Here is a 26,634-nt window from a genome sequence, read left to right on the forward strand (position 1 = left end):
CCACGAGGTTCAGTCTTCAGCGTAAATCATGACCCGAGGACGAAGAACAGGGCCGATTAGGTGTGCGGGGAAACTGGGGACAAGAGTCAAGAAGTATGGTTTCTCTCCGATTTGGGGCGACCGGTTCCACGGCCTTGGCCCCCCGTGTTCCCTCAACCATGAGAAATCGTGAGGAGCTTCCCCTAAAGAGCTACTCCAACCGCCATCACGAAGAAATTTGAGAGGAAAAAACCTGCGTCTCTGGCCCTCTAGTGTCGGCGCAATGTCGGACCTCCACACAAACTCGTCTGTCCCAGTGTCCACTCACCTTGACAGCGGGGGCGGGGGTGGCTGGGATCAGGCCGGGGGCGGTTTTTCTGCCTCTGAAAAGCTGGTACCGTAGGCAAGCTCTGGGTTGCGTCCGGACCGGGGTTCGCTCACAAAACAAAAGCTTGGAGTCTCCAGGTTTTCCAGCTGTCACCCGATCCGCATCCCCCACATATTGGCTCGTGTTCCTTGTCATTGTTGTCCCGCCCACAGCGGCAGTTCTCCGGAACTTAACTCTGATGCCACGGCGGAAACACCGACAGTCAGGTGCGCCATGTGTTTACACGATTCGTCTCATTCCGCTTGTCGATGGCGCCCCTGTTGGTGTTCAGCAGTCGGCCTGGTGCGGAGTTGTCGCTGTGTAGTTCTGGAAGCCGGGCGGTGAAGAGAGCTGAGCTGTCGAGCGTGTCGATGCTTCTAGAGGCCCAATGACTCGATCTTCCTGCTAAACAGCTGTTCCGGCGATTCTATGACTAGTCATGCCCGCCGTTTATGTGAATTACACCCCACAAGCCATATGACGATGTATGGTCACTTGGAATCGGACGGGGGACTTGGCAAGACTCCGCCTCTCCCCCACGTCTATGGCAGAGCCTTGCCCGGACCTCGCCGTCGGTTGAGCTGGACCAACCTTCTAGGCCTAGCCGTTGGGTCGCTGGAAAATCTACGGCTGATTACCCTGCCCAATATCCCACCTTTGCGCCTTTGGTACGGTTTTTCGAGTGTCAACCGGTGCGGGGCCGACTTCCGGACCATGACGATGTGCATTACCAATGAAGGCGCGATCATGGTCAGGTTTTCCCCGACTTTTCTGTTACCCGCGCGGACGTTGCGGGAGGGGGCTATCCAGGTCATCGGCGAGCAGAATGTGCGTGCGAGGGTATGGTGGACTGACGTTGCTGCCGACGATGAACAGGTAGCATATAAAGGACGGCATGTAACCCCCAATCGAAGAGACTTGAGATCAACACAAGCGCCAGTCAACAGCTCAAGGATCTCACAATGTCCGCAGCTCTATCCCTCTTCCTCTCCGGCCTTCTGTTGGCACCCTCAGTCAACGCCCAGGCGTATGACACTGGCAGCCGATCTGAAGATGCCTTCAGCTGGGTTCAGCCATTAAACACAACCATCCTCGGTCCTTACGGAGACTCTGAGCCAGTATATCCTTCTCGTGAGTTTCTTGACAAATATGAATGACTTTGGATTCAGAGAACCTAACTCAGTGTGAAGCCAACACCACTGGTACCGGTTGGGAGGATGCCCTCGCCAAGGCAAGGGCTTTCGTTTCTCAACTGACAGTCGAGGAGAAGGCCGACATGGTCACCGGTCAACCCGGTCCTTGCGTCGGAAACATCGTCGCCATCCCTCGTCTTGGTTTCCAGGGTCTCTGCCTCCAGGATGGTCCCCTGTCCATCCGTGTCGCCGACTACGCCAGTGTCTTCTCCGCCGGTGTCTCTGCTGCAGCCACCTGGGACAGAGATATCCTCTACGAGCGAGGTCTTGCCATGGGCAAGGAGTTCAAGGCCAAGGGTGCCCACGTTGCCCTCAGGTTCGTGGCTCTCTTTCCGTTGTTGCCAAAGATTTGCTGACCTCTTCTCAAAGCCCTGTCGCTGGCCCCCTCGGCCGCAGTGCCTATTCCGGCAGAAACTGGGAGGGCTTCAGTCCCGATCCGTATCTGACTGGTGTCGCTATGGAGGAGACCATCACCGGTCACCAGGATGCCGGTGTCCAGGCTACTGCTAAGCACTGGATCTTCAACGAGCAGGAAACTATGCGCAACCCGACCTTTGATCCCAACGGCACTTCCACGGACATCGCTCAGCAGGCTATCTCCTCAAACGTCGACGACAGAACCGCTCACGAGCTCTACATCTGGCCCTTTGCTAACGCTGTCAAGGCTAAGGCTGCTTCCTTCATGTGCTCCTACCAGCGTATCAACGGTTCATACGGTTGCCAGAACTCCAAGTCTCTGAACGGTCTTTTGAAGACGGAGCTCGGATTTGACGGTTATGTTATGTCCGACTGGGGAGCGACCCACACCGGTGTTGCTGCCATTGAGGCCGGTCTTGATATGGACATGCCAGGTGGACTTGGCACATACGGCATGGATTGGCCTTCTGGATCTTTCTTCGGCGGCAACGTCACCACCGCAGTCAACAACGGCACCCTCAACGTCGCCCGTGTCGATGATATGATCGTCCGCATCATGACCCCTTACTACTGGCTCAACCAGGACAAGGACTACCCCACCGTCGACCCCTCCACCGGCGACCTCAACACCTTCTCTCCTAGGTCCACCTGGGTCCGCCAGTTCAACTTGACCGGCGAGAGCAGCCGCGATGTTCGCGAGAACCACGGCGAGCTGATCCGCAAGCACGGCGCCGCCGCCACCGTCCTCCTCAAGAACGAGAACAAGGCCCTTCCTCTTAAGGCCCCCAAGTCCATCGCCGTCTTCGGAAACGATGCCGGCGAGGATACCCAGGGCTTCTATAACCAAGACGACTTTGAGTACGGAAATCTTGTTGTTGGTGGTGGCTCCGGCACTGGCCGCCTCACCTACCTTGTCACTCCCTTGGAGGCTATCAAGGCTCGTGCCTCCAAGAATGGTGCTCTCGTCCAGCAGTGGCTTAACAACACCCTCATCATCGAGTCCAACATCACCGATCTCTGGGTCGCCAAGGCCCCTGAGGTCTGCCTCGTCTTCCTGAAGACCTGGGCCGAGGAGGCCGCCGACCGCCAGCACCTCAGCGTCGACTGGAACGGCGACGACGTCGTCGAGAACGTCGCCAGGCACTGCAACAACACCATCGTTGTCACCCACTCCTCCGGCATCAACGACCTTCCCTGGGCTGACCACCCCAACGTCACGGCCATCCTCGCCGCCCACTTCCCCGGCCAGGAGTCCGGCAACTCCCTCGTCGATGTCCTCTACGGCGACGTCAACCCCTCCGCCCGACTCCCCTACACCATCGCCCTGAACGGCACCGACTACAACGCCCCGCCCACGACCGCCATCAACACCACCGGCTGGTACGACTGGCAGAGCTGGTTCGACGAGAAGCTCGAGGTCGACTACCGCTACTTCGACGCTCACAACATCCCGGTCCGCTACGAGTTCGGCTTCGGTCTCAGCTACACCACCTTTGCGCTCGCCGACTTCGAGGCCAGCCCCGTCGACGACAACATCACCGCCGCCCCCGAGCAGCGCCCCATCGAGCCCGGCGGAAACCCCGCCCTCTGGGAGACCATCTACAACGCCACCGTCTCCATCACCAACACCGGCGACGTCGAGGGTGCCGCCGTTCCCCAGCTCTACGTCAGCTTCCCCGAGTCCACCCCCGTTGGCACCCCTCTCAAGCAGCTCCGCGGTTTCGAAAAGGTGCCCCTGGCCGTCGGCGAGACCAAGAAGATTGGCTTTGAGCTGATGCGTCGCGACCTCAGCTACTGGGACGTTGTCTCACAGGAGTGGCGCATCCCCGAGGGCGAGTTCACCCTCAGCCTCGGTTGGAGCAGCAGAAACTTGAAGTCGTCCACCAAGATCACTCCGGTGAAGGCGTAATTCTTTAGCTAATGGGTAGACAACTTTGTGGAGGAATTATACGATGGACGAATTATGACTCTGGATAATATTAGTAATGTCTGGGTAGCAGTAAAATAAATCTTTTTCATTTTCAAACAATGTTGATTGGCAACGATGAGCATCCATTGTGAAATGCTGAGGACGGGACTTATACACGTGTCAGTCTAGACAGCAAGGGCGTTGCAGACTTGCAATTGCTTCTGCATACATACGAACAATGGCGCGTCCCTGACCATGTCGCGCTTGCCTGGGCGAACTGGATCCACCAGAAACTCAATAACAAATCTTATGACGTACTCAAGGGAAAATATTCGATTGAGCTTGAGCTGGGCTGGTCTGGTCCGAGGTTCACGGTTTTCATTCTCCTACCATTGGTGCTAAGCCTCGTCATCGGACTCTGATTCAAATGGAAAGCTTGGACAAATCTAACGACCATCCAGACGGCTTGGTCTATCTCGTCTTACACCATGACAGCAGGAGACTGTAAGCTTTTCCTGGCTTTTGCATTGCGTGAGCTTTGCATGGGGTATGCCAACGGTTTATTGTCATTGCCACGTTGCTTCGGATTGTGAGTAGTCTTGCCGATAAATAATGCTAGAGGGCGATATGCAACTTGCATAAAAACTTCTGGAAGATGACAACTCGAGGGGTCATGTCTTGTATTCCTGTCCGATGACACTGCCGCAGCCAAAATGCGACCGGCTGTTGCCAACAGGGTCAGCAGGGAGGTATTCAATTTTGATATGATTCCATGAACTCCATCTTTTGTGCTTCGGAAGTTCTGGCAATTGATCACAAAGCAAGACTTCAGCTGCACGCGATGGGATTGAGGGCGGTGAGAAGGGATATGGCTCAATATGCACTCAATAATATTTTTCGATAACAAAGAGGAGCCCTTTAGCTCGCAGATAAGAGGTGTTGAGGATTATAGTGCGCAGGGCTAGACCAAACAAGACAGTGGCGTGGAAATTGGGAGCTGAAGCTTTTCACCACAACATACACGTCATCTCATGGGAGGCCGCGGAGTTTTCAGCTCTCCACAATTTAGGTTAACGAGCTGTTCGAAATACGTAACATGGCCCGATTTAACTCAAGAGGGATGTGCTGCGGCCAGGCCGAGACTTGCTACGTTTGCTAGTCCGGCCTTCGTCTAAGCGACAGGGTACACTAGAGTTCAGCTTCCCGAAATCTTGTACCAGGATTCGACTGAGTTTAAAAGAACTTCCCGTGGCAAATGTCTCCCAGTGGTTTCCTCTTTTGAAAGGCGTCCCGTAATTTCGGGTAACTCGGCCCCCTTTCGCAAACTCTCCAATCGTCTCTTGCCGGGATCTAGTTCCCAATATTGCGAGGCACACAGAAACTGCAATTATCAGACGATGGCGTCACATTGAACAATTTTGGGCTTTGAAGCCGAGGCCGACTCCCAGTCTTCTGCGCGGACTTCCCCACGCCCATGGGCAGGCGACTGATTCAATAAGTAGGTCCATTCCCGCCGTCCAGTTGGCAGCAGCGGTTAGCTAGGGACAGATCGAACCCTTATCAACATTTTGGTTTGGTAGATGATCTTTGTAGCACGAAAGGCACCATGACAGTCGTCGAGAAGAGCGCCTTGGTCGAAAAGCCTCCGGTTGCTCCCGCACCTGAACTTTACATGTACAGATATGCAACCAAGCGTTGGAATTTGGTGAGAGCACCTCTCCGCTTGGACGTAGCGCAAAGTCGCCGTAAGCATCGTATTGATCCTTCCCAGGCACATAGCGCATCCTTTCATCTAAAGACGCTCTACTTGTTTACGAGAAGCGACATCAAGACCGTACTAGCACCTCAAATCATCTTCATCACAGCAGCTCTGCTGAGTCGCGAATCACTCACGACATCATTCGACGAACCAAGATCCACAACACTGCAAAGGCTACCTCTGGCCATTCTGTGGATATGGCTCAACCTCATCGTCTGTGGAATCTCGAACCAGCGGCTTGCAGACTCTATTCTTGAAGACGAGCATAATAAACCGTGGCGGCCGCTTGCTGCGAAGCGGTTGACGCCCAAGCAAGCCCAACGCCTTCTCCTGGGCATGATACCTCTGGTGGCGGGAGTAAGCGCAGTACTCGGCGGATTCAGACCGACAATATCTATGATGACGCTCCTGTGGATGTATAACGATCTCGACGGCAGCAGCATCAACATCTGGGCTCGTAACGCGATCAATACTGGCGGCATCATGTGCTTCAGCGCCGGGGCGTTGGAAGTCTTCTCAGGCGGAGATCTCCTGCCGAAGGCATGGGCATGGATTGGGGTGACGGGCGCTGTCATTGCCACCACGGTACAAGCGTTGGACTTCCCCGATATGGAGGGAGATAGAGCTAGGGGTCGGAAGACGATTCCACTGCTCTACGGGGAGGGCGTCGCTCGCGGTGGGTTGGCCGTGATGGTCATGCTGTGGTCTACTGCGTGTCCCTTGTTCTGGAAGCTCCAGCCGGCGGTCTGGGCGGCTCCTCTCGGAGTAGGAGTCTTGATGGCCGGGCTGACGGTCGCGAGGAGAGACGAGAAATCTGACGATATTGTTGCGAAGCTTTGGTGCCTGTGGATGTCCGTTTTGTACGTCTTGCCCGTTTTTGCAGCATAGGACCGGTTACGGTGTTGGCTGGGGCGAGTAAGAAGTTTCCTACCTCAAGGGAAAATTCTCTCGCTTTCCATTGAGGAGAAGTCGCTAGGCCTAAAGTGTAACAAGCGAAATGATCGTTACAATTATAGCTTGAGAAAGTCGACTAGTTGCCATGAGAACCATGTGCATGTTATAAATCTTACCCTCATCCTCATGTTACCTTCTAGAACAATGGGTCAACGGCTCACATCGATCGAGCCTCGCACTCAATGTACGAGAAATCATTCAAAGAGTGAGACAGCTCTGGCGGACTCTTTATCTGTTGCCTCATCATTCTGACCCGCGGTGTCGCCTCACAAAATTCTGAAGATGCTGAGGAGTCTTTTGACTGATAGCTGCCGTAAACCGCCAACCTATGTACATGTAGGCACTAAAATGTTCATGAACAAGAACTCGCACATAGGTCGTGCTCCTTTCCTTCACGACTTGGTATTTCCCTCATTCTCAGGCGTATCTCTCAGGCGTATCCAACCCAGCCACGCTGCCCTTAATCTCATCCAGTGGAATTTCCCACTCTCTTGCCAAGCTCGCCTTCCAATCCTCGACCAAGACCTCCTCCCCGCCGTGCTCAGCATAACAGGCACGTAAAATATTCGCGTCGCCATTGACTGGTTCTACACTCACTGGCACCCGGACACTCTTCGCGCTCGGCCCTGCATAAAATTCATCTCCCTGTCGCGGACTCTGCATCCACTGATGGTTTGCGCTGCAGACGGTAATCAGGTCGGAAGTGGGATCACGGAGCCGCGGCAGGCAGTCGGGGCAAAAGTCCCGGTCCCAACAGTAGACGCAATGGTAAAAGTCGTGGTCAAAATCCCCTTCGTTCTCGCACCTCTTGCCATCTGGGGTACGGCCATCGCAGGCATAGCTGCTCGAAAAGTTGATGCTGGGGGTGTGTAGATTGGATAGTTCCGATATGCGTGACTGGAGGAGGCGATGGGCAACGCTAGTCGCAGATTCAGAGCCGTTCGAAATTGCCGCCTTGTCTTCATCGCTGGGATTGGCTTCAGGGGTGGAATTGGCTTGACTTGCGAGGACAAGGGAGTCTACGTGTTCTTTGGCGACTTGGATGCGTTTGAGTTGTGATGCGCTGTCTGGCACGTTGGTCCTGGCGAGCTGAACTGTCTCCTTGGCCAGCGCCGTGAGAATCTCTAAAACCTTTTCCTTGTCCACCACTCCATCCTCCGTAACGTCACCGGCTGCAAACTTCATCCCGTCCGTCACGATATCTGGGTGGCCGCGCAAAGACAGGGCGATAAAGGCACCCTTGAAGTCTCGATAGCTCTTCATCACTTGCTGGAGAATGTAGAAGCCATAGCGGTCATTCTCGGGCATTTCGTCAGAGAGTATTTGCAGAGCCTGGCTGGCCCGTGATTTGAGTACCGCTTTAGCTTTCTGGTTCTCCCCGCGTGACGCGTGCAGAACTGCCAGGAGTCCCGCGAGAGAGTCGTCATACGTATTCGAGTCATCGTTGACAAGTTTTGTGAGCGCTTCGAGGTTCTCCTCGTCTTTTCCCTGCCCTTGGCTCGAGAAGTAGTGGTTCGCGAGAGCTGAGGAGGCGTTTGTTCGCGCAACGTAGGCGTTGCGGCCGCCGACATTCGCTAGTTGGTCTCGGCTCTCGGCCCAAAGCCGCAGGGCTTCGCCGACGTGATCCTTTCCGTCGAGCGAGATTCCATACTTGTAGGCGGCGAGGCCAAGGTCGTAGAGCAGCACACCGCGGGCTTCTTCCTCGGCATATTGCGCATCCAAATCAAAGGGCTCGGTGTTGCGTTCATCTAGCGGATTCGACTTCTGCGTGGCTGAGTACATTGCGCGGACCATCTTCTCTAGCAGTACCGGATCTTCTCTGGTGTTTTTGAACAAGTTTGAAGCCAGAGTGTCGTGTTCAGAGTCCCGTGCTATCTTCTTCAGAATGTCGTTCATCCTGCTCTCCCCGCCTTCTTGAGCAAGCATAGTCTTCAGCAATTGCGTTGCTGCTTTGGCATCTGGAGACATCAAATTCGCCTTCAAAAGTCCCAATTGTCCTGTGATCGATTGCTCGGTATCGTCGCTTTGACACGCCAACGAGTAATGCTGTGCCGCTGTGGGCATATTCCCTGCCTCATAATTGTACTTGCCCAACAACAAGTGCAACTCGACAATTTCCTGGGGACCCGGCTTGGGCATCGTCTTCTCCGATTCTGCCTCCTTGAGGGCAAGCTCTACCTGTTCAATCGCCCGATCTGACTGGTCCCGATTGTAGTAAGTCACACCCAAGCCGTGGTAACATCGCCAGCTTGGGTTTTCGAGCTGAATGGCTCTCTGGTAGAGCGATATCGCTTGATCGGGATCGTTCCCCACCCAGGAGGATGCCTCGGCAAGTCTTTCATACCAAAGTGAATCGAGTTCTGCATCTGACAAGCCGAGAACGTCTTGGCACCATTTGCTCGCGATATCCCAGTCTATCTCGTCGCTGGAGCCAGCAGATGATGATGAAGGCGACGAGCCATCATCTGGGTTCACGTCACCATCGCCAGGTTTCGACACGCCCGGAAGCTTCTCAACTTTGTCCTTATCCTATTGTAGAAAGGGTGTCAGTATACAAAATGTCCTGTTGGCAATGCTTCTCATTTTCAAAATAAAAACTTACCGCAGCCATAAACTCCTTCAGCCACCGACAAGCACTTGGGACACTCCAGCTCCTATCTCTCAGGAATCCTCGCACCACCATATTTACGAGCTCTTTCAGATATCCCCTAGTGGGATAACGCGCCCGCTCCATCTTGGAGCGCCACGATTTGTCAAGCCTTCGTACGATGGCTGAGTCGGTCAACCACTTCTGAACGTCCATCATCTCGTCTGACCACCAATAGAGCTCTTCGAAAGATGCTCGATGCCGTCTGAGGACCGCATCGTCTTTGAACAAGGTGTACAAGTTATTTCCAATCTCAGCCTGTTCATGCGACGTCAACGCCCCCTTGTCTTCGTCCTCGAGTTGTCGAAGCTGGCTCAGGTGATAGGGAAGCCAGCAGATGAGATACTCTCCAATCTCTTTTGTCTGTTCTTTGGGCTCGCTTTTCAAGTAGTCAAATGCTCGCGTCAAAATGGTTTGATTGGCTTCAAACTCGTCCACTGAGATGACACGCTGGCTGCTGCTGTGCAAGGCACTAGAGGCGTTGTTGTTGAAATCGAATTTGAACTTGTCCCGGATCGCCATGTCTGCAAGATCCCAGAGAAAGTGCCCACAAAGCTCCTGATCAACATTGTTGATAGTGATGGTCATGCTTATGGTAGGACGGTCTTTCAAGTTCGACGAGCGATTGGAAAGTTCCCTCTTTGTCCGAAGATAGTCCACAACGCCGTCTTGAGGATAGACGGTACCATCCTCGATCATCAACACAGCTGAGTATTTATTCTTGATCACATATTCGAGGGACGTGAGAGATTCTATGCCCGAATACAGCCTCTTTGCTCCGTGTCAGCTCATTCGTAGCGACGAGTTTGAACAGGATTGCTTACCATGGCGGACTCGAGTTTTTCCAAAGAAAGATACTCGTGGCTAAACAAGGCCCATTTAAGCATTTCATTCAGCTCCGAGATTTCATCAGCCGTCAGGGACCGCTGTAGATCGTTGATTGCCGCTTCGAAACTGCTCATTGACTGATCAAGCATGCGGTCCAACTCTTGTACCGTGGCCATACGTGTGCTCAAAAGACGTATCACTCCGTCTAGCTGAGGTTGGAAAGTTGAGTACCTTCCATTAACGTTCTGCGGAAGTTTTTCAAGAATCTTTTCCTTTGCCTTCCGCTGCTCCGAATTGGTCCCGGCATTAGGGAGCACACCTTGCTTGTTCAAGGACTCGAGGATGACAATCCGCATATCCTGCTCGTTCTCCTTCTCCATATGAATTTTGAGCGCCGCATCAAAGTTCGGCTGATAAGCAGTCTTTAGCTTTTCATCCGTACCGCTCACCAAGATGCGGACTCGCCGGTTCGGCTTTTCTCTCGACCGAGAACCAAAGACAAACTCGAGGAGCATCTTTAGTTGATCTTGGTGCAGATTCTCAAGCCCGTCAAACACAAGATAGTACGTGGCTCCCGACCCGGGTGCCCCAATCTTGAGGTCTGACCATAGCTTCTCCAAGTTTTCAGTGCTTGATGAGCGACGGAATGCGGCAGGCCCGGCGTCACATGCCTTGCTCAGGGCCTTTTGCACCGTGACATCGACACGGGCGATCTGGAAAGCCATATACTTTAGCGCCGTCTGGACAGGATTCTTGTCGCTCTCGGATTTCTTGGTGCTGGGGGGAAAGAAATAGTGGGCAACGTAGGTGCGCCCCTTTTGCTCCTCGAGGCGTTTGGTGATGAGGGCGGTGACTGATGTCTTGCCGGATGATTCGGGGCCAGACACAACCAAGACATCCTTCTCGTTGGATGCTGTCCAGTGGACGTATGCATCGTGCGTCCAGATCCATGAACCCGTGCCGTTGAAACACTTGTCCGATATGGTAGTCACTGTCTGGGTGGTGTTGGTGTCGAGCCGGACCGTCGATTGAACGCCCAAATTGTCGCGAATCTTGGTCAGCGTCTTTGTGCGGTCTGCGTCGTCCGTCAGGGATTGGACGCCCTTGTGCGTTTCCTGCGCCGCCTTTTGCGTTTCCACCACCACGGCAAGGGTGACAGTCCCTTCCACATCGCGTTGCCCTTGCAGTGCCCCTTTGAAACTCGCCATAGCACCGGCCAAGTCTGTGTCGCTGTCAAAGATGGACTTAACTCGTTGGAAGACGCGGTCTCGCCTGCGACCTTGGCGGTGTTTGATTACATGAGCGCAAACCTCAACGAAGCGTAGAAGAACCAGATTGATCTGGTTAATGAGAAGTCGGTCGACGTTTTCCATCGCTTGATAGATCTGGAACTGAGACAGCGCCGACGAAACTTCACTGAAGACTTGATCCACTGCATCGTTATATCCTTTGATGGCTTGAGGGATGTCGAAGACAAAAGACAGCGCACTGGCTGTGATGTTGCTAGCAACAGCCGGGATGGGAATCTGTGGGTGTCAGCGAACTACAACTCGCATTGTGCCAACAACAAGATTCAGACAGACTCACAAATGAAGAGGCCTGTGAAGCAGCTCCCACCAACATCTTGAGGTACTTGAGAGAACTCAAACCGACGCTTTTCGCCGTGTCCCAGCTGTCTTCTGGGCTTTGACTGGTATTGGCAGCCGCTTTGCCGCTGTTCTCGATTTGTCTCTGTACATCTTCGAAACTCTTCACTTCGCCTTTCTTCAGGGACTCGCCGCATATCTTCTCAAAATGCTCGGCTGCGGATGCCCAGATCTCATCCATGGATCCTTCTCTACTGGCCGCCAATTTCTTGCCCGGTGAGTCTGATGGCTCCTGGTCCCTCATCGTGCCACGTGTTCCTAATGAAAGCAAGAGATCGGAGTAATGAACTGGCGGTGATGGTAGAAATCTGTTGTACCAAATAGCTCAAGGCCAGCAGTATCTGGGTATCTCTCCAACGAGTTGACGCGATGGCTGATTCTGGTGTGAGTCAACTCGTTACTTCAATATGACAATGAGAAGAAGGAATCTTGGTTGCTGATGTCTATATAATTGGTTTGCGGCCAGGCGGACACATGAGCTGTGCGTGGGCGGGGAAACTAAGCAGTAATTATGGCGAGTAATCCTGCAGCCTAATCCGACGTTACAGCTTGAGGCAGCGCTAAATACCTCCAGGTAGTTCTTCGCAGCAGATGGTGGGGTGATTATAAGCAAGGGTTTCCAGTTACGAGCTACCAGATTGCGGCTGACCTGGTATAGGTATGAGGCTACTGAACCGAACGGCCGCTGCATCCAATCACACAACGTGAAAGAGCATTCTTCAGGGTCACTCGACGGGCCATCTCAGGTCATCTTAGGTCAGCTTACTTGCCTCCTGTGTTCTAGCTCAGTCACTGCACTTAAAATAAGCAAGACGCCGCTTTTCTTGTATATGCCAACATGCAAGATGTCCAAGGCTAATGCACCTTCCTATCAGCTTCGATTAGCGTTTGCTGCCACTAAAGTCATGGGATACCTGACGTCAAGAGTTGCAAGGCTGGAACCTTCCATGTGAGCACTCTCTGATATACTCATCATATACATACACAAGGTCTTGGAGCCTGTCCCTGAATCTCTCTCATGCAAGGAGAGATGTGAGTCTCTGGATGCAGGTGAATTTATCATGCCAAAATCTTGTGTATATTCGGTATGTACGAAGGATTTGATCTAGGGTATCCTTGGCTTTTATCGGTATTGTACAGTCATTCACAAGGCGATCAAAGTACTGGGGGTCGAGCTATCAGAGGTCCTTCTTCAAGTCGTGTTCCTTTCATTTCCAGCGTCAGTAAAAAACACTAGAGAAACACGATGGCTTCTTCAATCATGTACTAGGTAGCAGACGAAAGACTTACAGGCTTATGGCTAGTCTCATAGTCAACGTGAACAAAAGCTCTTTCGACGCCGGGCAGCTTCTCAATCTTGATCTGAAGAGCCTCGGCCACATCGTGCGCAATCTCCAGTCTCTCATGGCGGTCCATGACGATGTCAATCTCGACAATGTAGCGGGGTCCGCTGTGGTAAGCGCGAACGGTGTCAATCTGCTTGACCTCGGGAGAATGGGTCATGGCTTTACACAAGATTCCATCAGACCCTTTTTTTTTCGTTTTTGACAAAGGAGTAGGGGGCGGGGGGACTTACCGATGTAAGTGATGAGCTGCAAGAACTCTGGCTCAGCGGACACGCCAATCAACAGCTGGAACTCCTCATACGCGGTCCGCAACCACAACCCAGCAATCAGAAACGACAAGAGGATGGCGCCCATGGGATCGATCCACCACTTGATCTTGCTCCCCGCGGAAAAGGTCAAGATGCCAAACCCGTTGATGAAGAGATCGTTGCGGTGGTCGCGCCAGAGGATCTCGACCTGGGAGTAAATGTCCTTGATGGACCAGCAGTACAGCCACAGGCAGAATTTGGTCCCAAAGGCAATGGCAACGGCAATGACCGAGGCAAAGTGGAACGCGTTCGTCTCCTCGTCGGAGCCGGCGGCCAGGTCCCGGGCCGACATGACGATGAGGACCAGCGAGACGGAGGCCATGACGAAGGAGAAGACAATGTTGCCGGCGGTGGCGATGCGGGACTTGCCAGAGGGGTACTTTTGCGTGTCGACTTTCTTGACGGCGCGGTGGGAGAGGAGCAGGAGGATGCCCGAGACGGGGTCAAAGACGGAGTCGGCCATGGTGGTGAAGAGGGAGAGGGAGCCCGAGGTGATTGCGGCGTAGAGCTGCAGGGCCGAGAGGACGACGTTGGCGGCGAGGCTGCCCTTTACGGCGATTTGGTATTTCAGGTTGTTGTCGCCTTGGGTTTCTTTAGCCTCGCGCTCGTGGTCGTCGACGCTCTTGAGGAGGGCGCGAATCTTTGTGTTTTGGGCGCGGTAGAATTCTTGGAGTTTTGCGTCCCTGGCGCCGCCGCGGGTGAAGTTGTGGTGGATGATGCGTCTGCGGGTGGTGGTGGCGTTGTTACTCTTTCGAGGCTTCTTGTCCGTGTTGACGGATGATGTGAGTTGGACTATGTCGGCGTCGGATTTGATGTGCGTGCCAAGGTTGTAAGGGTCGTTGATTTCCGAGGAGGAAAAAGAGCGGGATTCCGGGTCATGGCTGGGGGTGAGGGTAGTGAGGTCTATGCCTGTAATTGGGCTATGTTGGGCGGTGGTTGTGGTCGTAGACATTGTCAGACGGGTGCCTTTAAGGAATAGGAGCTATGAATGATCACCACGAAGGGTGAAGGGATTGATCTGGTGCTTTGATGTGTTGCGAGTGGGAGTTGACTGAAATATCAAGGGAATTAAGACGAGGATGTGGAAAAATAAGGTCAGGGAAAGTTGAGGCGGGCGAGGTTGGAAGGGAGGGAAACTCGAGTCGGGGCCCGACTGGGGAGGCAGCCCGGGCTAGGGCAGGTTTTGACGAAGGCGAAATGAGTGGGGGATATTTGAAGCGAGCTGTCGGCGGCTCATTCGTCTAAACATCCCCTTGTGCGCCGCCTCTCCGACGCTAGACAGGGATCGAATCGGTTAGCGACGCCAGATGATCTCGACGAGCTACCTGACTTGGCATGGCCTGGCGGCAAACTTTTGCCGTTGGCATTCTTTTTTGGATGACAGGGTTGCTGGTTTGCTGACATTTTGCTGGCCGTTGATTGCTGCATGGGTATTGCCAAGATGATCTGCCTGTACGTGGCCCATCGTGTTGGTGGGTGATTGTTCAGTGGGAAGTGTAAGAGGGAAAAGCGAGGCTGTGCCAGGATGGATGACGCAGACTCGAATCGTGGACTGATGGATACATCCAGAGATTGGCTGAGAGTAGCGGACGAGCAGAGACTTTTTTTTCCTTTCGTGTGATGCTTGTCAAGTTACTTTGAACAGAACCCTATTCAGGGGATGCAGGCGGTATAATATGGTTGCTACGGCTAGGTATTCTGTTGGTAGTATCCGTAAAGATACGGGCAGCATACGCCAAAAGCCACCTGATACCTTGGTTAGGTCAGGTAGGTTCATGTATCCTCCAACAGATACATGTGTACATGCAAGAGCACTAAGGTAGGATAAGCTTCGCCCACATGTGTCACAGCTTTTGACTTGCCAATCCCTCAACGTTGCCTACAAAGTTTTAACTTCCCAGCCCTTTCATTGTCACCGTGTACCGCGATACTATTTGTACTGGGCGACATGTCTGTTCAATGTCTACGCTCTGTTCTACAGCAAGTGTTCTACCCCGCCTGCCGTTCAGTCCAGTCCAACCTTGATTCCAATCCCCGCAAACGCCAGGCCAATTCCTCCGTGTCTTCATGTAAATCGTTTTGTAGTGTTCACCATGTGACACCATGCTAGTCCACCCCAAAAGACCGAAAGATAAACCATCCCCGCACCCTCCCAAACAATAAGTAATAAAAAAGAAACATATCGAAATACTCGTCGGCGAGCCTTCGCACGTTCCATCCGCTCTCAACTCGGCCCAGCATGTCCATTGGCCGCGCCGTTCGTCCAGTTCGTCGGAGGACCGTTGGCTCTGGACGCTACTGTAAGCATCTGCTTGAACCTGGGCGCCAACGCTTTGATGACGGGCTGGACATCCGGTGCTTCCGGCAAGGAAGACAGATTCATGTCGCGGACCATCGCAATCACCTCGCCGACATCGCTCGACGCAGATCCTGACTTGCCCGACGGCGGCGCGGCCGCCGCCCCCTTGACGTCTCTGCCCAGCCGCACCGGGCCGGCGGGCGTCACCGGCGTGATGAGGGTCTCGTCCATCAGGTTCTGCCACCGCACCAAGTACACACCGGGCCCGGCCATGCTCGCCTCGTTGTCCTCGATGATGGTCTGCATCCGCGTCAAGGAAAGCTTCTCCAGATCCCGCAGGTACGAGGCGTGCGCGTCAATAATGGGGAGGAGAGCCGCTCTGCTGTTGTCGGGAACCTGGTTGAACATGTTGCCCAGCTGCTCTTCGATGCTCGCGCCGCCGGTCTTGGTTTTGTTAAACGTGACCAGGGAGTCCTTGGCCCACGCCCTGAACTGGTCCATGACCTCTGGGCATTTGCCGGCCACGGCGTGCAGCCACTTGAACAGGAGGTGCTTGTTGTTCTTGCACAAATGAACGTAGTCCTCCACGGTGGGCATGGTCTCCGGGTCGTCCTTTGTCTTTCCCTTTTTCGGTTTGCTGCAGGCGATGAGCTGTTCGAAGAACATGTGGTAGTCCTTGACGTGGTCCGAGAGGTCGACCTTGTTGTGCACGGCGCGGATGATGGGGTCCATCCCGGCCACCGCCTCGCGGACCGCCTGGGTGAGGTAATCTGGGCTCTGCCTGCAGAGGATGCTGATGATTTCTTCCCGGTCGCGGATGGCCAGCAGCGCTGCGTAGTACTCGAGGCACATTGTGTGCTCGTCCTCGGTGAGGTCGGACAGCAGGACCGGGTTTGCGTTTTCGAGGATGACTGCAATGATGGATTTGTCTTGTTGTGCGCTCATGGCTCGGGTGACTTCGCGCTCGGTTGGAGATGATTGGGTGTGAGCCTTGATGGCTTCCAGAGCGCCTTTGCTTGGCCTGGCCTTGTCCTTGGCAATCCTGTCAACCGTCTTCTTGAAGTCTGCGCAGTCCCAGCCGAGGATGACGGAGATGATCCTGTAGTCTTGTCAGCCTTGCCATGTCGCAGCCTAGTGACGAGCCTCTGCTTGATCTTAGGGGAAGCGTACCTCTGCATAAGATTCATTCCGTCGGCGGCATCCTTTGTCAGGCCAAACCAGTTTGAGACGGAGCCGACGCTGAGTTTGGCTAGAAAGATCTTCATCATGCCGGCAATCATTGTCGCCGCGTTGCCGACCTTTAGTGTTTGCCTAACCAAATTGTATGGCACCATTTTATGCACCTGCTCCATGAGTTTGACGAGATACTGACCCTCGGGAGAGACGACTAGCACTTGGTGGACTAGTCCAGCCAGACTATTTCAAGTTTGTGTTAGTGAATCTACCTTATCCAGAGCTCTAGATCCCCTTCGCACAAAGTAATACTGACTGGACAATAATGTACTGATTGGCCGCCTGGGTCATTGGGGAGTGCGACTCAAAGTCGTCCGTCTCGGCGAGGTGGTCAAACAAGCTGTCGCAAAGGTCTCCGTACACGAGGTCATGCATAGCATCATCCCACGCCTGTGCCAGGTCTTCCGCCCTCTCCAAGTCGTACTGCTGAAGCCGGGTCGCCGGGTCGCTGTAGGGTCCGCCACCAATCATGCCTCGCGCGACGGTCTCGATGACGGTAGACGAGGCGGTCGCCAGAGTCTTTCTAGTACCCAGGGCGCCCTTTTCGTAGCTCTCGGACAGCTCGGCCTCGGCGAAATTCTTGAGGATGCTCTGGACGCGGACGTTCCAGAACTCGGGGACAAAGGAGGAGACGCCCGGCACCTTCAGGGTGAATCTGGTGAAAAGGGACTGCAGCAGGGGAGCAGAGGACTCGGGGGCGTAGGTGACGGCCTCGCCGGGCTTGGAGCTCTGCGCAAAGGGGTAGCCATAGTCGGAAATGGTTTCTGGTTTCTTGAAGTCTTCAATTTCGTGATACGTTTCAAAGTGGGTGAGGATGTTGAACAGGGCCTTGACCTGCTCGGTGGTGAGGCCAGAGGTCTGTTGGGACGCCATAACTTTTCACAATGATGCGCCACAGGCCATCTACTGCTAGATCACCTTCTGCCTGTCTTTCTCACTCGACCGGTCTTGTTGGAGTAAAGATTGTTGGCAGTGACGATTCGGCTGCTGGTGGAGTTTCGCAGTTAGCACTGTAATGTGGTAAGGTGAATTATAAGGTCAGTAGGCAGGAGCTGGGTGGTAGTAGCTGACTCCAAGCGAGGTGAAAAGGATGTTTCGTTTCTGGAAGGTGCCCGCGACCGTGTTGGGTCACCGGTGCTCCGGTGCTCCGGTTGAATTTGTGGATCACGGGCTTGTGACGTCACTGGACGGAATGTCACTGGTTGTTTGGCTTGGTATTTGTACTGAGTGGGGGAAGGAGAGGAATATTCACCACTTGGGAATTTCAAGAATGTGCAACAAGGGCACTCTTTCATACGTCGAGTCCGTGAACAAAAGAGTGAACAGACCACGGGTGTCGCTGTGTCAAGTGTCAGTCTTTCTGACCTGCCCCCTGTCGGCTTTGTCTGAGCGACCCTCTCTTTCTTATTCGGCCACCTGCAGCACCTTGCATCAGTGCAGATTTTCCAGATGAGACTGGACTTGGCTCTTCGACGCCTTGAAAGCATCTGATTCTGCTGCATTGCATACCTACCTTGGCCCGGGTTCTATTTTTATGGCATGTGCGCCTGTTGTCCTCCCGAGGCATAGGTGAGCATATGCGGCCTCAGCTCAGCTCAGCTTCCCCATTGCCTGCATGTATCAAGCAGAGTACGTGTCATTCAATGCCATTTTCCCCCAGTTTCGTCCCTTTTCTGACTTTATTGGATGCCTCGTCGTATTCAGCCGCCTCGGAATCTAGGAAAATGCTGCCCTTGGTTGTAATTGCTGGGCTGTGGTGGCTGTGTAAACTCACGAGTCACTTGAATTAATCGTATCCTTTGCGGCGCTCAGATGGAAGCTCTGTGTTCAAATAATACCTTGAGCGCAAACGTTGCATTCTGATCTGTCCAGCCGTTCTAATGAATCTCATGATAGGTAATGTTCAGCCACAAAGTTGCTGCCGACTTAACTATGCGCCATCCAGACCTGAATCTAGTGTCTATTTACCCACCTCCAAATGGAGCCTCACCTCGTGTTCGGTCCCCCGGCCGGCATCTCCCCCCGGCAAGAAATGCGACCCGCGAGAACCCCCGCAGCCGAATGCGTCGGGTTTCAATTCTGTCATGTCCAAAGTCAATGTTTTCCAACCCCACCAGGAACACGTCCGAGGTCCCAAGTCAGAGCACGAGCTCAATGCCCAAACAGGAAATCTCGCCAGCGCCAGTGTTCGAGTTTCCCGCAACGGCCTGTCCCATTTGGCTTGGGATCGTGCATTCAAGTATGAGAAAGCAGACTTGTCATCATTTTCGATGAAGCTAGCTAATTGCATATGGAATCTGGTCCTGCCAGTCCTGGCTTTGGGTCGACCTTTACACAAAAATATATCTATTGCCTGGTTCAAGATCAAAGACTACGAGACTCACGTTATTGGCGGATGAGGTCCAATCACCAAGGAACCTATCCTCCAGAACCTTCGAGGAGATGTCGTTGCCCATTCATTTCGAATCAAAAATCGGATTCGCCAACGGATGGCTTGGGATCTCATTTCTATCCCAATTCCGGCTATCGCAATCCATCAAATCCAACCTTGAAGATCGAGTCGCGTCACAAGCTGTCAAATAGATCTGAGGCCACATCAGGTCAAAGCCACGGAGCTAGAACCGACCTCACGATACTCTGGACAATCCCATGGATCTCTATTGATTTTCCAATTGCTAGACCATGTCGGGGGCCACAACTTCCTGGGTTAAATTGCCTGATGAGAGGTAGTTGCCATTATACTCTTCGTCAATATCAAGCCAAGTCCCTGCATCGTATGTGGGTGGTGTTGGCTCAATCCGCTCAGTGAAAGGCAATAGATTTAGTATGGACCGCTTTTGTCGAAAGAGGCACGAGAAACTTGGAGAGCTCCGGGCTCAACGGAACCTATCAACCCCGGATCAGACGGACCCTTCACCGATTACCTCCCCCATGGGGTATATAATGTATCCATCTGCCCGGATCCGCTCGGGAAACGGTCGGCCGAAAGCCCACTGAGCGGTCGACTCGGCCCCTGTTGGCCCGAGTCGAAATTCACCCACCTTCTTCCCACGAATGAGGAGCGCTTCGTCAAAGGCTATTCAGTTGCCTTCCCACTCGTGCGTACATAGTAACTTGAGCAACGGTCCACCAGTATTCATTCAGCTTAGCGGTCCCGCCGTTCGTTAATTCCCCCTCCAAATGACCCCTGAAATACGCGGGGAAATGCCAGTTTAGAGGTCTGCCAGTTCGGTTCGATGCGGGGAGACGTGGACGACATCCCAGACACCCTAAATGGCACTGGATACCGAGATCCGCTGTCACTGGTACCATCGCTGCCTCAAGAACAATAAGAAGGGAGAGGCGTGGCGTCCTAGCATGGCTTTGTTCAACCGCGCCAACTCATCCGACAATGAAGCTGTTTCTGGTTTCCCTCCTCCTGGGAGCTGGATCGGCGCTCTCGGCGCCCACCGAGCGCTCCGATGTCGACGAACGGCACACACTCTGGCTTGCTGGCGACAGCACGATGGCACCGGACGGCGGACACAATGGCACACAGGGTTGGGGACAGTACCTGCACTACTCCCTCGACTCCTCAAAGATCCGGGTCAACAACTCGGCATACGCCGGGCGGAGCGCACGCACCTTCACGAGAGAAGGCCGATTCCAGCGGATCATTGACGAGGTCAAGGCTGGTGACTGGGTTATCATTGAGTTTGGTCACAATGACGGACGTACGTATCTAGACTATACCCAATAACTCCTCCCAGTGATAATGCAGCAAGCCCTCTGACAAAAGTAGCCGGGAATCCAATCAACGATACAGTCAAGAACCGAGTTGACTGCCCTGGTATTGGAGACAACGTCTGTCCTGTAATATTCAAGTAGGTTTATGAATTTTGATAAAAGCCCGGGTTGCCAAGTACGGATAATGGCCTAATTCATCGCAGCAACCAGACAGAAGTGGTACAAACTTACACCACCTACCTCCGCAACGCCTCCACCACCTTCCTCTCACTCGGCGCCCGCGTAGTCATCTCGACCTCGACCCCCGTCAACCCGTACTCAGCCGGCAACTTCTCGTGGACGCCGACCATTTACTCGTGGTACTCGTGGCACGTCGTCGAGTCCCTCGGCGGACCTGCGGCTGGCATCTACTACGTCCCGCACGGCAACTACAGCGCCCAGGCCCTCCAGGTGCAGGGCCCGCAGGCGGCCGTCGAGGGGTACCCGATGGACGCCGTACACATGTCGCCAAAGCTTGCGGATTCATTTGCAGGGGCTTTCGTGCTAGGTCTCAAGTGCGGGACGTCGCCGCTGCAGGAGTACGTCGTTAATGCCACGTCGAGGCTGGAGGGAGATAGATTGGGGACTTGCCTTCAGGTCAACGCCACTTTGCCGATTTAATTCGCTTACTGAGTCCGGTTGTAAGGAGATGCATCCATACAGCTCCATTCACGTCACGTAATCATCCAATAGACTAGACCCTTGCTGTTAGTTTAGCGGGCGCCAACGACAAGCTGTACTGAGGTTTCTTGAAGCCAAGACAAAACTATGCTGTAGCGCATCACCCATTAAGCAGTGCCACTGTGCACGTAACATTGGAGATGACTTCAAATATAGGCGACAAGTTGTGGCGCCAAAAGTAGGCAGGCAGTGGGATTGATTGAGTTTGCGGGAAGAAGCCTAAATTTATAACAGACTAACACGAAAAACGAAGCATCACAAAGCCCGAAAGCATGGAAAGACGTGCTCAAAAGCCGTTGGCAAAACCACTCACCAATTTTGATTAATCATACTACTGAGACGGAGCAGAGCCATCCTCAGAATCGGAACCAGACTCCTTGTCACCAACAAGGGCGAGATCGTTGATGGCAGAATCGAGATGGTAGGCGCGCTGGCAGCTAGAGCAGCAGATCAGCTGCGTGTGGCAGTCTCGCTGAACAACCTGGCAGCCGATGCCGTTCTTGTAAGATGGGCAGTAGACAAAGTCGGACTGGGACGAGCTGATTGTGCGGCCGCACTGGCGGCACTTGGTGACGATGAGGACGTAATTGCACATAGTTACGGTTTGGAACTGGTTGCAAATGGAGTAGCACGAATGAACATTCGAGCTGCTGGTGATGAGCTTTTTGCGGAGCGTTGGATTTGAGAATGATACGTTGGGGATAGTGGGTTCAATATGAGTTGCGGGAGGCTTCCAGAGTTGACCTATAAAAGTATTTTTAGCTCCTGTTCATCAGACTCTGCCTGTCATCTTTGAACAGAACTCCTGGGTATTAACAAGTCTTGTTCCATCATTCAAACTGAGACTCAGACTAAGTCATTGTCGTCTGCTGCTTGTGAAAGGCAAAGTGTGCTAGGGCACATAGACTGGATCAGCTCTTTCTGGTGCTCTCTTCCAATCTCTTCTAAGAAACTCTTGAAGAGTCTTGATCGGATCAAAGGACAGTTACAAAGAAACATTGAGTCCCAGACAAGGTATCTAGGACCAATCAGACAAATCATATCATAGCTACACCGGCTCAGCAGCATGCCCTCACCTAATAAGCCCCAGCTCCTACTATGGGCAAAGTTCTACTGCCCATATCTCAAGTATCACGGAGTAGAGAAGTATTCCATTTAATCAGATATTGTTGTCCGGAAGAAAGACGTTTGCTCCCCATTTGAAGTTGCATTTGTGAGGGCACAAACCATTGCCAAGACTTGCTTTCCATGAACAGGGTCTAACCTGCATTTCTTCGATGTAACCTCAAATGCAGCCAGACCGTTGAGCCGATTTTTGACAGACAGCCATTCTCGTATGGTTACACGACTAATGTGGGATGATTCATTGCAGTGAAAGAAGACTGTTCGACCGGGTTTCGATCCATCTGCGAGCAATGCTCTTATACCCATGAGGCGATCATCGAAGCGAACACATTCTATTCTCGGACAATTGGTGCCGAGACGAGGCCCGGAGCGCTGAAGTTTGAGACTAGACAAATATTCAATCTTCTGACCCTGCTGGAAGCGTTCACGTCGGTTATACGGACTGGCTTTAAAAGCTGATCGCTCGCTGTTGGTATTTACTCCCCAGTCCTCTCTTTTTCCTCACCGTCTTCTCCCCGACGATTCAAGACTTACACACGTTTTCACCTGGACCTTGAATGGTGCAAGTAAGCTCTCATCAGATTTTGAGACCAACGCATTTGTCGATACGATGGAGTACGATACAGAGGAGAAGATTGCTGCCTTGAGTGTCATTGAGTGAGCATTTATAGCTACATTTCACGTGTCTGGCGCATGGTTGGCTGACTACTTATCCCAGCCCGGAGATCGAAAAGGTTGGAGAAATCTTCCCGAACATGAAATAACCTGGCTATTCACACAGACTCCAGTACCTCAAAACTTGGCAGCGAGTTGAAGACTTTGGTTCGGTCGCAGACACAGTATTCGAGCACTATGTCAAAATCCCCATGCGCGATGGTCGCGAGTCAATATCCCGCATCTACATACCATACCCGCGAGAGGACGCAAGGTCGTCGCCCGTCATCGTCCTCCTCCATGGAAGCAGATTCATCAGAGGCGATCGTCATCACCAGAACCCCTTCGCCAAGATCTTGACTCGGCTCTTCAACGCAACGGTCATCTGCCTCTCCTACCGCCTGAACGCAGCCCATCCTTTCCCCGCAGCGCCCCACGATGTAGAAGACGGGCTCAAGTGGATTGCCGAGAACGCCGACACACTAGACGTCGACCTGAGTGCAGGCTTTATCATTGGAGGCCCATCCATTGGCGCGAACCTCGCGGCTGTGACGGCCCAAAAGACGGTGGATGGCACCGTGGTGCTCAAGGCCCCTCTCACCGGTGTCTGGCTCATGGCTCCGCTTCTCCTCGAGGAAGAGATCGTGCCTCCCGAGTATAAGAATTTCTTTTTTGCAAGGGAGCAGAATGCCAAGGACCCAATGCTTAACAAAGCAGACTTTGAGCATTTCAAATCCAAGTACCTACCTGATGTCAGATCGGCAGATTATTCGCCATTCAACTCTAACAGTCCTCATGTCGGGATGCCACGGACACATCTGCAGGTTGGGGGTCTGGATTTCCTTAGAGACGACGGGCTAGTCTACGAGAGAGCCCTGAGAGCTCACAATGTTGAGACTCGGCTGGACGTGTATCCCGGCGCTCCCCACGGGTATCACACATTCTTCGGAGTTAAATCCGCGGTCAAGGCGAATGTTGATGCTTTCAAAGGTCTTCGTTGGTTGCTGAAATCGGGGGTCTCAGACGATGAGATTGTGAAGGCAGTTTTTCCGGAGATTACTAGTTTGTGATCTTTGAAGCTGAATTTTGATGACAAGTGAAATTGTAGACTGATACTAGAAACAACAAATGCTTGGCTCCTTATATTCATTTGTGCCTAATATCCTGTTGGCTCGGGCAGATAGTTATGTCATTGGAGGTAATTGAGCGGTAAGAAATGCCAGTGCCTCATGGTCACTAAAGGTAGAAATTCGCCTAGTCAAATTGCTTCATGGTTCTCATTACTATCATTACTTCATGTTTTTACCGCAGGTGAGACGCTCCAGACATTCTCAAGCCATTGAGTCGAGACGCTGTTGCTCTCATTCAAAGATGTACGATAGAGTCCTCGTGGCTGTGGCTCCTGCACAACACCCTGGCTCCATTCGTAGCTTTGGACCATCACAGTGCTCTTCCGAAAAAGTCCTGCTCGTCCCTAATGGAAAGTTAGACAAAGACTTAGACAAAGAGTCATTGTTCTATAGCGATTACGTACCTTATTTGTTCCTGGCTGTGGCCAGTGCCATCAAATCGATCGTCTCCTGATTCGCCTTGACTTTCTTCATCCACATTCCGAGTTCGCACGATTCCATGAAGCTTGGAATCGGGTATATCCACTAGAAGACAACTTTCGCTCTTTTGGATGCTTGGGGCACTATCCTGATTGGCCTCATTCGTCGCCTTTGAGGAGCTTGTCGCCGTTGTAGAGGTCAATGTGCTCCGGTACGTATTTAGTTTCATGTTATGCGGGTTTACGTTGCTGTTGTCATGGTCGGCTTCATCCTCGCCGCCAAGCCTAGATGCTTTCTCTTTGACAAACACTCGCAAGACCGGAATCGACGCTCCTACGATTGCTGTGGCTGTTTCTGCAGCGGTCCAGAGAGTTACATCTTTTCCATAGACTACATGTTGTATCCATTGTCAGAAACGTGAAAAGGGGGGTATTCTCGGCGGTGGGCGTACGACTTACAAAAGAAATCAACTTGCTCCACTTGACCGAGATAGACGCCTTTGACTATGGTGCAAATACCTGCTCTGTGTTATCAAGGTCAGCATACAGGAGGACATGTCGACGCTAGACTTGACATACAACCAACCCATACTCATTGCGAAGCAGATGCCGAGCTTTTCGTGTTTCCTTAGCCGCATCCCCCAAATCAGTTTCCAGGGAACCATTGCCAAGGCAAAGTCCATGAGAGCGCACCACGTGATGTTGAAGATGCCGTAGTAGAGCGTAACGGAGTTGTCCCAGCAGGTGCCTTCCATCTGCCGGTTAAAGTACTTCTCTACGGGGGTGCACTTTAGCCACGACAAGGTTGCGCTAGGAATCATGACCATGGTCAGAGTCACGATTGCGAACCAGACGAATATCCTGTACCAGCCTGTCGTGAGTCGCAGGAGAGTCACGCCGAATCCTACTTTGCTACTAGTCGACGCAACGCACGAGATTGATGCTCCCACCGAAGTGTACAGGGCCATTGTCAAGAGCCTGGTTTGGGGCATGATATCGTAGTAGTGCCGGCCGAAACCGAGGCCGACGCCAATCTGGGTGAGGATCGCGTCGAAGAAATTGCAAGCCTATGACTTGACGTCAGTTGAATTGAACTATCGGATAGACAAGGTGCCCCCGCTGAAGTTTACGTGCGCGTACCCACGAGAATAAAAAGATAAAGTCGTCCCACCACAGCTTCTGCCCTCGACTCAACTTTGCGTAGATTCGTAACGCCAAAAAGGCCCCGCAAAAGAAGCACAGGAACCACGAGACTCCCGCTAGAACAGGGCCGTTGCTCTCGATTGCAGCCATCGTCGTCGCATTGGATGAAAAAGGTCGCGGCCCCAAACTCAAGCAAGTCTAGTTGGCAGCGGGTCGTCTTAAGGTTTGGTGAAATTTCCCCAGAAAGGACCAAGGCCTAGAACCAAATCATCGGGACCTTTTATTAGGTGATCCGCGCCAGTGCCGCTGTCAAGGGATGCCAAGACAGTGATCGTCACTAGCTCAGCCTTCGACGATTTAGGGATGGGGAAGCCGGACTAAGATAGGGCAGGTTTCAGTGAGTTATGTAATGCCGGGGCGAAGCCATGTAACGTATTGATACCTGGGCCTCAGCTGCGTGTTGTCGTGTTATAAATACCTCAACCCATATGAATCAAGCCATGAAGTGGTAGAAGAAGTTGACGTACATTTGCAGGTGCAACGCTCTAGATATTGGAGACATAGTGGGCATTCAGAGTCTTGCCTGTCCAGTGCAGGATTAGAAAGCAGCAAAGACAAAGAAAGTGATACACACAAACTACTCACCACACTTGCCTTTTTCTTCTCAACCTGCGGACCATGTATAGTTTCATGTTACGAAGTATATTGATACCTAATCAGTTTTAAATCATTTTCAAAATAATCCTCATGTATTAGGTAGGAAAAGTAGAGGTGGCAGCATGGGCAAGCCACTATGAAATAGGGGGGGCGGGGGTTTGGTGATATTGTGTCT

General features: G+C 52.8%; 11 protein-coding genes across 11 annotated transcripts; 5 read left to right on the forward strand and 6 right to left on the reverse strand.

Annotated features, from left to right (window-relative positions):
- Positions 1-1,308: 1,308 nt before the first annotated feature.
- On the forward strand, positions 1,309-3,865 carry CORC01_05711 (glycosyl hydrolase family 3 N terminal domain-containing protein; the record flags this gene model as incomplete). Its single annotated transcript, XM_022617353.1, has 3 exons — positions 1,309-1,477; positions 1,537-1,855; positions 1,909-3,865. The coding sequence occupies 3 exons, from the start codon at positions 1,309-1,311 to the stop codon at positions 3,863-3,865; spliced, it is 2,445 nt and encodes an 814-aa protein (XP_022476170.1).
- A 185-nt stretch (positions 3,866-4,050) lies between these two features.
- Positions 4,051-4,322, reverse strand: CORC01_05712 (uncharacterized protein; the record flags this gene model as incomplete). The annotated part of the gene is made up of 2 exons (XM_022617354.1): positions 4,051-4,142; positions 4,202-4,322. 2 exons carry the CDS (start codon positions 4,320-4,322, stop codon positions 4,051-4,053), a joined length of 213 nt encoding a protein of 70 aa, XP_022476171.1.
- Positions 4,323-5,471: 1,149 nt separating this feature from the next.
- CORC01_05713 (UbiA prenyltransferase) lies at positions 5,472-6,512 on the forward strand (the record flags this gene model as incomplete). Its single annotated transcript, XM_022617355.1, has 1 exon — positions 5,472-6,512. The coding sequence occupies one exon, from the start codon at positions 5,472-5,474 to the stop codon at positions 6,510-6,512; it is 1,041 nt and encodes a 346-aa protein (XP_022476172.1).
- Positions 6,513-6,995: 483 nt separating this feature from the next.
- On the reverse strand, positions 6,996-11,943 carry CORC01_05714 (uncharacterized protein; the record flags this gene model as incomplete). Its single annotated transcript, XM_022617356.1, has 4 exons — positions 6,996-9,107; positions 9,181-9,996; positions 10,050-11,579; positions 11,641-11,943. The coding sequence occupies 4 exons, from the start codon at positions 11,941-11,943 to the stop codon at positions 6,996-6,998; spliced, it is 4,761 nt and encodes a 1,586-aa protein (XP_022476173.1).
- A 934-nt stretch (positions 11,944-12,877) lies between these two features.
- On the reverse strand, positions 12,878-14,305 carry CORC01_05715 (cation diffusion facilitator 1; the record flags this gene model as incomplete). Its single annotated transcript, XM_022617357.1, has 3 exons — positions 12,878-12,904; positions 12,990-13,204; positions 13,276-14,305. The coding sequence occupies 3 exons, from the start codon at positions 14,303-14,305 to the stop codon at positions 12,878-12,880; spliced, it is 1,272 nt and encodes a 423-aa protein (XP_022476174.1).
- Positions 14,306-15,577: 1,272 nt separating this feature from the next.
- CORC01_05716 (uncharacterized protein) lies at positions 15,578-17,758 on the reverse strand (the record flags this gene model as incomplete). The annotated part of the gene is made up of 3 exons (XM_022617358.1): positions 15,578-16,751; positions 16,823-17,068; positions 17,142-17,758. The coding sequence occupies 3 exons, from the start codon at positions 17,756-17,758 to the stop codon at positions 15,578-15,580; spliced, it is 2,037 nt and encodes a 678-aa protein (XP_022476175.1).
- Positions 17,759-18,917: 1,159 nt separating this feature from the next.
- CORC01_05717 (uncharacterized protein) lies at positions 18,918-19,130 on the forward strand (the record flags this gene model as incomplete). Its single annotated transcript, XM_022617359.1, has 1 exon — positions 18,918-19,130. The coding sequence occupies one exon, from the start codon at positions 18,918-18,920 to the stop codon at positions 19,128-19,130; it is 213 nt and encodes a 70-aa protein (XP_022476176.1).
- Positions 19,131-20,276: 1,146 nt separating this feature from the next.
- On the forward strand, positions 20,277-21,271 carry CORC01_05718 (GDSL-like Lipase/Acylhydrolase; the record flags this gene model as incomplete). The annotated part of the gene is made up of 3 exons (XM_022617360.1): positions 20,277-20,598; positions 20,667-20,748; positions 20,815-21,271. The coding sequence occupies 3 exons, from the start codon at positions 20,277-20,279 to the stop codon at positions 21,269-21,271; spliced, it is 861 nt and encodes a 286-aa protein (XP_022476177.1).
- A 391-nt stretch (positions 21,272-21,662) lies between these two features.
- CORC01_05719 (uncharacterized protein) lies at positions 21,663-21,926 on the reverse strand (the record flags this gene model as incomplete). The annotated part of the gene is made up of 1 exon (XM_022617361.1): positions 21,663-21,926. One exon carries the CDS (start codon positions 21,924-21,926, stop codon positions 21,663-21,665), a length of 264 nt encoding a protein of 87 aa, XP_022476178.1.
- Positions 21,927-23,066: 1,140 nt separating this feature from the next.
- Positions 23,067-24,180, forward strand: CORC01_05720 (alpha/beta hydrolase fold-3 domain-containing protein; the record flags this gene model as incomplete). Its single annotated transcript, XM_022617362.1, has 2 exons — positions 23,067-23,113; positions 23,238-24,180. The coding sequence occupies 2 exons, from the start codon at positions 23,067-23,069 to the stop codon at positions 24,178-24,180; spliced, it is 990 nt and encodes a 329-aa protein (XP_022476179.1).
- A 370-nt stretch (positions 24,181-24,550) lies between these two features.
- CORC01_05721 (uncharacterized protein) lies at positions 24,551-25,952 on the reverse strand (the record flags this gene model as incomplete). Its single annotated transcript, XM_022617363.1, has 5 exons — positions 24,551-24,584; positions 24,645-25,050; positions 25,119-25,183; positions 25,239-25,726; positions 25,800-25,952. 5 exons carry the CDS (start codon positions 25,950-25,952, stop codon positions 24,551-24,553), a joined length of 1,146 nt encoding a protein of 381 aa, XP_022476180.1.
- Positions 25,953-26,634: the final 682 nt, after the last annotated feature.

Source organism: Colletotrichum orchidophilum (assembly GCF_001831195.1).
Source record: "Colletotrichum orchidophilum strain IMI 309357 chromosome Unknown Scaffold_40.1, whole genome shotgun sequence".
Taxonomy (NCBI): Eukaryota; Fungi; Ascomycota; class Sordariomycetes; order Glomerellales; family Glomerellaceae; genus Colletotrichum; species Colletotrichum orchidophilum.